Here is a 13,340-nt window from a genome sequence, read left to right on the forward strand (position 1 = left end):
TGGGAAGAAGAACGTTACGTACAGTACTAGTCCTGAGTCCTGGGTCCTGCGCCCTGACTGATGATAGTACTCCCCCAATCCCTAACATCCCAATCCCCATGATGATCAGGTGTTACTTAATGCTTGATCCGTGTAATTTTTCCTTTTTTGTAATTTATTATTTAATTGTGTCCGTCCGCCTGACATGACTACAAATCATGCATGAATTCTGACCTAGCTCCAATATCCCAATGGGATGTGTTATCCACACACCCCTATTTACTTCTCACACATCTTTTGTTAATTTTTATCCGTTGATCTTCTTCAATTCATCCGATCCAACAGTTGAAAATTAGAAAGATGTGTGAGAAGTAAAAAGGGGTGTGTGGATATCACACCCCTATCCCAATTTTTCATTTAAATTGGAGCTAGAGACCTGGAGGGGATCTTTGCCATAGTATTAATTAGTAACCGAACAATGGAGAAATTTTTAATTGTGACGGGAACACAAATAGTACACTACATGTTTTAATAGGAGTGGTAAAAAATTTTATTTTTTAAATTATTAACTTTTTAGCACACATATTACATTATTTTGTATAGTGACACGTGATGTACCACTCTGTGTACCGATCACAATAAAAATCTCTCCACACAATAGTGGATGCATGCATGGATGGTGGTACAGATCGAACCAGGCACCAATTGAAATTGGTAAGTGAAAAATTAGACAATTCAAGTTACAAGAGCAAGCTAATTCCTTCTTGTACAACGACAACAAGGGTACCCTATAAATATATTGTATTGACCTAGCTATAAAAGCAATTAATCATATATACCTATATCCTAGCCATGCCAAATATGTATAGATTATTCTCACGGAAATGGATCCTAGCAGGATCCTTTCCTGAGGATCTGAGGATTTCATAATCATGTTCGTCTATCGTATATTGTGCAGTCAGAAATCATTTTAAATTTAAAATTTAAAATTAAATATAAATGATATCTAACAAAAATTGATCACACAATGTACGATGAAATGACATGATTACAGAATATTCCGGATCCTCATGAAAAGGATCCGTACATGCCGTACGTGCCAATCAGACCATCGAGACACGTGTGTGTGTATATATTATAGGCTTAAATTAATTGACTGGGACCTTGGACTTGGATTTTTATTTATTTATTTTGGTTGAGCAATCGGGAATCGGCAAGGAAAGAGACAGTTATATCGATTTCGATACAATGGACTGAAGGGCCGAAGTTGTCAACGACAAGTAAAATAATGACGCACGTATAAATTATTCTCCCTTTTTTTTTTTTTTTTCCTTGAACGATTATGATTAAATTACGTTATCATCTTGTGTTATTTTTTTTTTTTATATAAAGAGAAAAAGATTAAGTGGAGAATGTAAGAAAAAGAGAGAGAAATAGAAAGAGAGAGAATCATAGTCCAAATTATTCAAGACGAGGATTCATCCATTTAAGTACCAACCTCGTATGCAAAGCCAGAGAGCATGGTCAACTTTAATAATCTGATTTAAATATAAACTCAGCGATTTTTTTTTAAGATGATATTAACACCTCAAGCCCCGATTCAAACCCTGTAAGAATATGAGCATAAATATGAATCTATGAACTTAGTTATTGGTCTTGAGATTGAATGGGAAGTCTTATTGGGAATGGATTTTGCAATCCATATTACACTGGACTACTATCTAAGGGATTAGTTTCCTATAAGGATTCTAATAGGGGAATCCTTATAGGATTTGGCAAGGATTATGTAGTGTGTATATATAGTGGCCTCTGCTTTCACAGTTGATATGCTCGATTACAGACTAAGACCTATTATTAGTTAAGAGCAAATCCGATTATTGGAGAGAGGAGAAGGTGCATTGCAACCTTACAGGGAAACTTGGACATCGCTGCTTCTTTGAGTTCATCTGTAGGTATGATCTTCTCATTACATTAGTTTAATGAACATCAATTTGTGTTTTGATCACAGTAATTCATATTACTTGCTCTTGGTTTGTGTTTCATCTAACATGTGGTATCAGAGCCTTAATCACAAGTTTATGAATTCTGTTATTAAAATCAATGGGTTATGTAGCTTAAATAAATTTGCCTTATGTTTCAACCTAGAGGAATCGAACTCGGGTTCCGGTATGTGGTTTTTATGAATAACAAAACGTGTTTTTAAAATATTACCATTAAAACTTTTCCAAAAGTTTTTCTTTTCCGTTGGACTTCCTGCAAAATCATTGGTCTTGGTTCTCTCCCCAATTTGGGATTTTTCGATTACATAAATCACAAACATGAGCCATAAATCTCTAAACTATTGTTTTCAATTTGGATGATTATATTCGCTGCGCTATTTCAAATTGAAACTCATCTGCAAGAGGTATGTTTGATGATTTATGTTGATTTATCAGTATTGGCATACCTATTTTGATGCATAGTTTGAACCGAGGTTTTCTGTTTGAGTTTTGAAATACCAATATCGAAATCAAAGAAAAATCCAAACTAATTAAAACTGCCAGTTAGGAATTCTTAAGCAATAGATGACCAATCACATATAAGGCTATAATTTTCCAATATCTTGCAAAGTCATGATCTTCTGATTCTGATGATCGTTTTATTGTGATATTACATCATTATGCATGAGACATCTATTGGTTGTCTATTGTTGCATATTTCTTCGCTGAATCTACATGAGTTCTAAATAAGTCAGTTTTTCTATATATGCTTATCAGCTATTAGTTGTTAAGTCTATATGTATGAATTATTGATGTAAGTTATGATGTGCAATCTGCAAAAGGAAATCAGGAACCTAATTGGTTCATGTTTGTGATTTCGTCTGCAATATCTGCAATATCATTGAAGACATTGAACTTAGCTAACATCCCAATCCTTACTGGAGGAAGTAATTACAAGAAATGGAGACGTGATATTGGATTGTTGTTGACTATAAATGAGTATGACATTGCCATTGATACTCCAAAACCAATAATCACAGACCAGAGTACTAGAACAGAGAAAATAGACAATGAAAGGTGGATGAGAGCCAACAAGGTGGCACTCTTCATCCTGGAAAGTGGCATGACTGATACAATTCGTGGAGGCATCAAAAGACATGAATTAGCTACTGAATATTTGAGTGCAATTGAGAAGAAATTCAAGGAGTTTCAGAAGGCTGAAATCAATCAATACATGGCCTTACTGACAACCTATAAAATTGATAGGTTCAATTCGAGATCACATACTGAAGATGACTGATGCTCCTGAGAAGTTGAACTCAATGGATGTCAATATTGGAGAAAAACAGTTGATTTTCATGATTCTCCAAGCTCTTACAATCAAATACTCTCAGCTGAAGGTGTCTTATAATACACAAGACAAGAGTTAGGATATAAATGAGCTCATCGCACAATGTGTTCAAAAGAAGACTCGGCAAAAGCAAGAAAGAGGCAAGGATTGTGAATTTTGTGCAAGGAGGAAAGGGGAAGAAATTCAACAATGTTGGAAATAATTTAGGTAAGAATTTCAAGTACTCCAAACCTTCTGATCAGACTGGTACTTCTGCTAAAATATTTGATATTTCTAAAGGGTCTAACAATCTTAAACCAAAAATTAAAAATGTTGCCAAGCTTAAGTGTTTTTTCTGCAAAACTCGAGGTCATCTAAGAAATGATCGTGAACTGTTTAAGGATTATTTGAGAGCTAATGGCAAATAGGTAGTTAATGTCTGTGAAAAGTCTTTTGATCAGTGGGAGTAGTTTGTTATTCTGTTTTACAAAGAGCAATTGTTGCATTAAGGACAGTTGCAAAATAAAGTTTGAGAAGTGCTGCTACTGTGAAGTTCGAAAAGCTGGTGTGGCAGTAATGTTCTTCTCTAAAGTTAAGTTTATGTTTAGCTAGTTTAATTATCAATTAGTATAATTGTTAGCTAGGTTTATTGCATTCAGAGATTCAATTTTTGTAATTGATTGGTTAGCTATATATATATATATATATATATATATGTGTGTGTGTGTGTGTGTGTGTGTGTGTGTGTTTTGGATTCAGTTTGATGCTTTGAGAATCTTTGTGATTTGACTTGAGTAGTTGGTTGAATTCATATATTGGTAATTCATTATATTGGAATGAATTACTAGTTGATAGTTTTACTATTTGTTAGACTGAATTGTTTCAAATTAAGTTGAGGAATAGTGGGAGTGGATATTTAGGTCCACTGATGTCAGTTTGATCATAATGTTATAAGTGCAAATTGAACACAAGTAATCTGAGGGCATCAGTTACATGTTGGTTGTGACTGTAAGCTTTTATTCTATGTTTTGAGATGTACATATAGATTGTTTATGATGTTACTCAAAAGGCTTGGTGATCACCATATGGTAGATCTTGATAGAACTAGTTTACTTGGTTCATACTTGCTCAAGTGGGAGAATGTAAGAATATGAGCATAAGTATGAATCTATGAACTTAGTTATTGGTCTTGAGATTGAATGGGAAGTCTTATTGGGAATGGATTTTGTAATCCATATTACACTGGACTACTATTTAAGGGATTAGTTTCCTATAAGGATTCTAATAGGGGAATCCTTATGGGATTTGGTAAGGATTATGTCGTGTGTATATAGTTGCTTCTGCTCTCACAGTGGATATGCTCGAATACGGACTAAGACCTATTATTAGTTAAGAGCAAAACCGATTACTGGAGAGAGGAGAAGGTGCGCTGCAACCTCGCACATTAGTTTAATGAACATCAGTTTGTGTTTTGATCACAGTAATTCATATTACTTGTTCTTGGTTTGTGTTTCATCTAACAAACCCTGCATTATTCAATTTTAACACTCTCAAGAGGATCAAAAAGGAGGTTGCACTTGTTTTCCAAATTCTCAAAATTAATTGTTTCAACCTTATTCTTCTGAGAGTGAGTGAGTGAGTGAGTGAGTGAGAGTACGAGGGAAGGAAATAGCAAAGTGAGGGAGAATTAGCATAAAACCTATCATTTCATAAACAACCAGCTGCTACATCTGCATCTGGGAATATAAGAAGACCAAAACCATAGATACATAGACAGACATATGATTTGCAAATTTAAAGGTAGCTGCTGCAATTATTCAAATATTTATTTGTGCACATGATGATACATGTTACAAGTTACCCAGCTTACATGTAATTCGCATCTACATGTATGCTCACGATGATGACCCATATCATATCATATCATGCACTCACCACTCTCCACTACATTGACCATATGCCTGTCTCTCATCACAAGAAGAAATCAGAGGTACCTAAATTGGAAAAAACCCAACCAAATCCAATCCAAGTAACACAATTTTTATTACTCTTCAACTGTCAAATCTCCTCCTCTCCCTCGTCCTGCTACTCCTCCTCATGACCCCTGTTTTGTTTGACATCGGACTCGAAACTGGTAGCACCTTCTTCTTCCTTAAGCTGCTGCAGCTCCTTTTGTTTTTGGGGATGGCTACTAGTTGAAAGCAGATTCAGCAAAAAGTCTGTAAAGGCATGCTCATAGTTAGGCAATTTGGCGTACCCAGGAAAGTAATTGATGTCGATCACAAAATAGCTGTTGGGGTCCTTCGAATCTCTTATCATGTCAAAGTTGAAGAAGTTGAGTTTGAGGCCCACGCGTATCCCCTTCGCCGCCTCCTCAACAAACTCCAGAGGTGGCATTTCGTGAGGATCATGAGCCAGATTATGCTCGTCATTCGCCGAATTTGATATCTGCGAAAACGGAAGCACCGCTTCTTCTAATGCGGTCACCCGCTCCTTCGAAATGTCCGGCAGCGACCTCCGCTTGACGCACTGGACGTGCTCCCCAATCGCGTAACCCTTGAACACCACCCCGCCGTGGTTCACAAACTGTTGCAGCAAAATGGGACTCTTAGTATCGGCTAGAAGACTGCGCAACCCCTTGGGGCTAAAAATCAAACACATCTCGTGCGACTTGGTGCTGCCATTCGCCAGTAATGGCTTTGCAATCACCGGAAACTCCAACCCCGCCAACAACTTAGTCTCTTCTTCGCCTTCCGGGTAATGATCAACCAGCACCTGTTTGGGCACCGAGATCTTCGATTGGAACTTGTCGCCTGACTGACGCGGCTTCAATTCAAAGGCGGCCAAGACGTCGAGCATGGAGACCCGATTGTGGAGGCGCTCGATGGACTCGGGCGGGTCAAGAATGAGCGTTTGGGGATACTGGGACGAGTATTCTCTGAGGTGTTGGTTCCAGTGGGGGCCATAGATCTTGTGGATGATGCAATCGAAGGGGCCTTGCTCGATCAGGGTCTTGGCGGTGGTGGTGGAATCGGGGATTGAAATGGGGACGAAATCGATGCCGTATCGGGAGGCATGGTCGAGGAGAGAGGGCTGGATGAAGGTCTGCTCTTTTTTGGGTGCGAATGCGTACCCGATGCGGTAGCGACGGACCGGTGCTGCTTCTGATTCTGATACTAGTGACTTTGTGCTTGGCGCCATATCTTCCTCCTCCTCCTTCCTGATGGACCTGATTTGCTTTTTTGCTTGTATGGTATTTGCTATGGTAAGAATAAGTCCGCGTATATAGTCGCGCTGCCGTTACCTTTGGAGGGCGCCACCCACTTTTTTGGGGGTGGGGTACAATCCCATATTTTATTCTTTGAGTAAATTGTAGTTATGATCCCTTAACTTTAACTCAATTGGAGCAATGGTCCCTCAACTAAAAATCCATTACCTTTGGTCCCTCAACTTATCAAAACGTGCAGCTATGATCCCTCAACTAAAAATCCATTATCATTGGTCCCTGAACTTTAATTCAAGTGGAGAAATGGTCCTTTAACTTTAATCCAATTGTAGCAATGATCCTTACAATATAACTCGTTTTGACAAATTTTTTGATATAGTTGATGAAAAGAACCATAATTATACACTTTGATGAGTTGAGGGACCCTAATTATATAAATTGTCATTCCAACATAGCTTATTTTGACAAAATTTTGACAAAATTGATGAAAAGGACTATAGCTACACATTTTGATAAGTTGAGGGACCAATGATAATGGATTTTTAGTTGAGGGACCATTGCTCCAATTTGATTAAAGTTGAGGGACCATTTGTACAATTTACTCTTATTCTTTTCCCTTTACCCTTTGCACCGTCCATCTTTATAATAATTGTTGATAGGAAGAATATTTTTGTAAATCATGTTGTCTGCCACTAAAGGTCTGAATTATTAGTTAAATATGAATTAACGTGTTTATTTTTTTAGAGAATTTTAATGAAAATTCTCGATATTATTCACTTTAACGAAAAATCATATTTTTACATTAAAAAATCAATCTTGATTCTATTCACTTTACCCTTTATTTTATCATTATCATTAAAACTCAAAGTTTTTCAGCCATTTTTCATTAGTTTTCCTTATTTTTTATTAGTAGTACAACACATGATTAATTAACGTGCTTATTTTTTAGGATAAGGATTGTTTGCCCTCCCACTTCCGTGCCTTCCTGTTTGTGTGGTCATGGTTAAGACACGTTAACATTTTATATTACTATTCATTTTTGTCTTATTATCTCTATAAAAAAATAATATAAAATATTGACATGGCTTAACCGTGACCACACAAAACAGGAGGACACGGGAGAGCACCGGAAGTGGGAGGGCAGACAATCGTTGTCCTATTTTTTATTGTTAGCACATCATATGATTTACAAATGTAGTCTAAAAAGTTGGTATACCTAATATTTCTTTAATAAATAGAAGGGTAATGTTAATGATACTAACTTTAGTGACAAAATTTGCAAACTAAATGATGTATCACTAAATTTGCAAACTAAATGATGTGTCACTAATAAGAATGAATACATTTATCAACGGTTAAGTAATACACCAATCATCAACTTTCATATACTCTAGTTTTCAAAATTTTGTATACAAATTTAGTTTTCCTAGCATTTACCGACTAAAAAGGAATAGGAATCGGATTTTGGGATGCTCAGCCTCAGATGCTGAATTGAAAAAGAAAAAGGAAAAAGAAAAAGAAAAAGAAAAAGAAAAAGAGTAGATGCTTTACTCTATTTTTTTTTTTTTTTTTGAAAGCAAGGTTCAAATCATCATTCAGGGAAAGAGAACCAGGGCAAAGATGCCACAGAAACACAGAAGGCCAACAGGAAAGCCAACAGAAAACAACAAACTATCCAAGCAAAAAAAAGGGGGGAAAAGAACAGACAGTAGAACCAAGTTACACTGTCACCCCCAACCGACCAAACACATCAATGGGGACAAGGCAAGCCATCTTTATCAAGGACATGAACCAACGAAGATGGAGGTCGGTTGACCCAACAAAAATTGCACATCTCTGTACAGGTACGCGACGCCAACAGATCCGCCGCTTGATTTGCTGATCTTAGAGCCCAAGTCCAGCGACAGTCCTGAAAGGACTCTCCCAACCTTTTTGCAACAGCTAAGGTAGGAAAGGCCTCCCATCTGCCCGTCTCCAACGACGCCGTTAAAGCTGATATGGAGTCCTGAGAATCAGACTCCACAATGATACATCCAAGACCCAAGACCGCAGCAAGCTCACAACCCTTCACCAAACCCAAAGCTTCCGCAGAGGCAACGCTAGAAGCAGAGATATGCTCCCTCCTGGCAGCCACAAAATTCCCCCCATCCGCCCTGATCACAACCCCGACGAAACCCGACGAAGAGGAAGAAGACCAGCTAGCATCAACATTAACCTTAAAGAAATGGGGGGGAGGAGGGGACCATCTAACATCCGGACCAACCTGAGGCATCGCAACAGAGGAAACCAGAGCAGGAACACCCTGCGCTTCAAAAAAATTCCCGCGGGCAGAGCGAATTGCCATAAGAATTTGATGGGGGTTGAGAGAAGCATGTTGGAACAAAAAATTACAGCGAGCAACCCAAATATGCCAACAGGAAAAAGCAATATATGAAATAATCTCACATCTTTCCTCCTTTGATCCATAACGACGAGAAGCAACGGACAAAAACCAATTCAACCAAGAGGAGATGGAAGATCCATCAATTCTGAGATTTAGCATACCTCCAAACCAAATAGGCTTCACCCAAGGACACAACAAGAAAAGGTGCTCCAGAGATTCGTCCTGCGTTTGACAAATCGGGCACAGAGGGGACGAAGCCATCTTCCGCACATAGAGATTCTCAAACGTAGCCAAGGCCTACCTCGTATCATTCATTCCTTCTTGAATCAAGTTTCTGCATGTAAATGATTCTTTCCATACTACTCACCTGAAACCCCAACGCAACGCAACGCAACCAAACCCAACCCAACCCCTAATGAAATACACATACGACTCTCTAACAGCTCACGCAAACAAGTCAACTCGTCGAACAAAAAGCTAACGAAATGAAATGCACAACTTACAAAACAAGTGTTTTACACGGGAATTACCAATTGAAATCCAACTGCTTCCCACCTAACCGCACAACATATAATTTACCAGCAACCGCACCTGACCTTTACTTTTACTGCAGCCAGTCCGTCCTTCAGCAGTTCGTCTGTATAGGCATACTGGTCTGAGGTCTCTATTTAAAAGAGAAGGTAATGTTTGAGTTATTGAGGGAGATTATTCTCATGCACATGTGTTGAGGCCACATTATGGAGCTGTGTAAATGCAACACTTTGAAACATTGTCGACACCACATTATGCAACTGCATGGGCCTCGAGTTCGAAAGTTGCCGCCACAAGTAACAAGTTTCCATTAGTCTCATATGCTCTACTTCATGCCCACCTCCAATTTTTCAATACAAAATCCGACCTTGGAGTTGGAGATCAACACTTTACTAATAGTACCAGTATCACACATCACACACACAGAGCAATAGAAAAGTGCACTATACATTGTAATGGTATACACTCAAATCAAATTATTCATGCGGTATCGGTGATAATTAAACTTGGATTTGATATAAAATGGAACGTAAGTTATGCTTAACATCTGTAAGCACTGTTCAATATCCACCGAGATTCAAGTTCCCCATACATCATTTTTTTTGAAAAGAAGTTCCCCATACATCATACACCTAAGAAAAGGTTCCATATATTTCACATAGCGTACGTATAAGCACTGTTCAATATGTTAACAAACCATTGCATTCATACGCTTTAACTCAACCCTGTCAACCTGCAAAGGGATACAGATTCCAGTATTCTCAGGTCAGTTTATCAAACAGGTTCAGAATCCTCAACCCAAACCCTTGAACATGACAACATGGGCTTATGATCAGTAAAACTCTGCCATCCTCAATTCTAAGTTATAGTATCAGTATTAGAATCCATGATTCAATTTATTTCCCAATTAGATCATATGGCCCCTCAGCAGATCCCTGTCCAGCATTAATGCTTTTGTTTTCTGCACAGTGAAAAGTGTCTTGATTGGAAAGACCAAAATCTTCAAAAGTAGCAGTTTTCAGAGGTGGCTCATTTTTAGGAATACCTCTATTAAATTTGTGTACAATTTACTATCAGGAAACATACCATTTGGTGAAGGCCGTCTTGCGTTCCAACGGTCGTAGCTTCCAGCTGAGATACCTGTTATGCCAATTAAGCAAACTTGAGTCCTTAGTAATGCTCTATCATTTTTCACTACTCACCTATTTCCCAAATTCAGACAAACAAATTAAAAGATATTTTCAAAATGGAAAAACAATGAAGAAAATGACCGCATAAACCATCAGGTACCTTTCCTTTCTTGCTTGTGTTATTCCCATTCCTAGCAGCCACCTCCTTCCCGGACCCGGCTCTCCTAGGAGTCTTGTTGGCACTAGATGTAGTGCTGCATTGATTCTCTTCATCAACACCGCAAACACCGTGCATTGCTGAATCATGAGGTTTTGCATTAGTCTCAAGAGAGTTGTTTAAACTTGCACATTGCTTCCACGCTTCTTTTATGGCAGATAATGCTACATCATAACTTTCTTGCGAGAGTGACCCTTCTTCACCCACTATTATGGCTCTTCGACATAAATCATTGTAGCGACGGACTTTAGACTGACCCTCATCCACTCTTTCACAAATGTCATGCCTGCTCATAGCAGCATTTGTCCATCGCTGCAATATATATTTGGGAGGGATGATGAAAACACCCGACATTTGGAGAACAACAATAGCATGTCTACAGAGATAACCTTTATACTCGAACAAGTGGCAAGAACAATATACATCTGATTTTGATTCATTCCACTCTACAGTATAATTTTGATTGTCTTCAAAGTCTTTAACACTGTACGTAGTTGATGTCTCGCCTTCATTTTCTTTCTTAAGATGACAAGCAGCTGCTCCCAAGACCTCAACTTGAAAGTATATGAAAACCTCATGCGTGTACACTAGTGACATTTGTTTCTCAAACGGCGACGGAGACCTTAACTCAGGCGTTTCATGCCAAGCATCAAAATTTGCTTTCGCTTCCTCTTCATACCTATCTTCAAGAATTGCTCTGTATCTTTCCATAAACTCTCGCAGTGAAGTTTCCCCTTGAATATACTTGTTAAAGGAAGAGTTCAAACTTTCTGATCGTGAAGTTGGAGACAACCCGGCGAAGGATACATCTCTCATGAAAGTAGGGGCCCAACGAGTACGATCTTCAAACAATGACTGCATCCATTCAATGTCCCTAAGATTAATCTATCAATAAGTTTCCACCATCTCTTTTCAAATTGTTGTTCTGACCAGGACTTGAAGATACACTTACTAAATTTTTCCATAAAACTATCATGCCACATGCTTAGAAACTCGAGCTGCCTGTGCATCTTCTCCATTATGTTCCATAAAGAAACGCAATGGCGTGTGCCTGGAAATACTGTTGGAATAGCTGCTTTGATGGTGTCGTTCTGGTCGGTGAGTATTACTCGCGGAGCTTGTTCCCCCATTGCTATAAACCATGTTTGCATTAGCCACATAAAAGTATAAACCGTCTCATCTGCAATCAAAGCACAGCCAAGTAATGTGGGCTGAATATGATGGTTCACTCCTATAAAAAGAACCAGCGGTATTTTATACTTGTGTGTGAAGTATGTGGTGTCGAAGAAAACAACATCGTTGAAGTTAGTGTAATCTTCCATTCCTTTGGCATCAACCCAGAACGCATTTCTCAACCCATGCTCTTCATTCAGATCAACTGCATAGAAGAATTTTGGATTGTCTTCCTGCATGCGCATAAAATATTCAAGCAGCAGTTGAGCACCCCCTGCTTCTAAAGCCAAACTCCGTCCCTTGTCATGCTGATTTCGCAAGTAACTCTCCAGACAATCAACATTTCGATAGGCACTGAAGAGGCTGGACTCTGCAGCTAAACTCTTGCGTTTCCGGATTCTAACATCATTGTTAAGGGGGTCAGTGTTTCTGTGGCTGCGAAAGAAATGTGCTTGATCTGGTAAAAGCTCGTGGTTGTGGTCCTTTACGAAACTATAAACATACCAATTACCACTTGGCCTGCGCTTGACATGCATGCTCGCCTTGCAGCCAATTTTGGGAGAAGGTCGAGGATTGATGGCATCATCGGACTGCTGCTTATTTCCGTATCGGATGCATGAAAATTTGGCATCAATGAACTCCTTGGATGCTCTAGAGCGACGACTGCTCAACTTAGCAGTGCCGAAACCGACGGACTTGGCATATGCTTTGTAGAAGGTGTATGCGGCTTCATGAGATTCAAACTCCATGGCGTCATGAGGCTCTGCAATTGAAGGTGGCGCGAGCGCGAGGGCAGGACCAGAGGAATCCATGAAGGTGGTGGTAGTGGTGGTGTTGGGGAAATTCAAATCGACTCCGCATCCGGCTTCAAAAGTGGTAGGGGAGGGAAGGGGGGTAAAGGTTATCACGGGTCCCACAAACATGGAAGGAAAGAAGCTTCTCCCATGGACATAAATTCAAAATTTGGGAGCTCAGTGTTCCCATCACCGAGGTAGCCTGCCTGATTGATTGATGAGGGTACAATTTTTCTAACTGAATAGTGAGAGAGGGAGCGAGACAAATACAAATAGGAAGTGATGAGACTGAATAGCCCTAATCCTAATCCTACCTGAAGAAAGCAAGTTGAAGGCAACTCACTCACTCACTCACTTCTCTGAATGCTGAAGATATGATGAGATGAGATCCACCTGACTTGGAGCTCCGATTTCAATTGTCAGCTTCTTCTTCTTCTACGTCAAGCAAGATCCTCCCAGCCAGCCCCTTCCTTTTGTGATTTTTTTATTTAAAAAAAATATATATAAAAAAACTGAAACTCCCTGCTTAGGCCTTTATGAACTACTGTAGTAGTGAGAGATAGAGTCCAGAAAGGCTCAGACTTGGTTTAGAGCCCAA

General features: G+C 39.0%; 1 protein-coding gene and 1 pseudogene across 1 annotated transcript; both read right to left on the minus strand.

The window, feature by feature from the left end:
• Nucleotides 1–5,073: 5,073 nt before the first annotated feature.
• LOC126628600 (inositol-tetrakisphosphate 1-kinase 1-like) lies at nucleotides 5,074–6,588 on the minus strand. Its single transcript, XM_050298348.1, has one exon. The coding sequence runs from the start codon at nucleotides 6,487–6,489 to the stop codon at nucleotides 5,374–5,376; it is 1,116 nt and encodes a 371-aa protein (XP_050154305.1). The 5' UTR covers nucleotides 6,490–6,588; the 3' UTR covers nucleotides 5,074–5,373.
• A 3,334-nt stretch (nucleotides 6,589–9,922) lies between these two features.
• On the minus strand, nucleotides 9,923–13,215 carry LOC126628591 (protein FAR1-RELATED SEQUENCE 4-like; annotated as a pseudogene).
• Nucleotides 13,216–13,340: the final 125 nt, after the last annotated feature.

This window comes from Malus sylvestris, chromosome 7 (genome assembly GCF_916048215.2).
Source record: "Malus sylvestris chromosome 7, drMalSylv7.2, whole genome shotgun sequence".
Classification (NCBI taxonomy): Eukaryota; Viridiplantae; Streptophyta; class Magnoliopsida; order Rosales; family Rosaceae; genus Malus; species Malus sylvestris.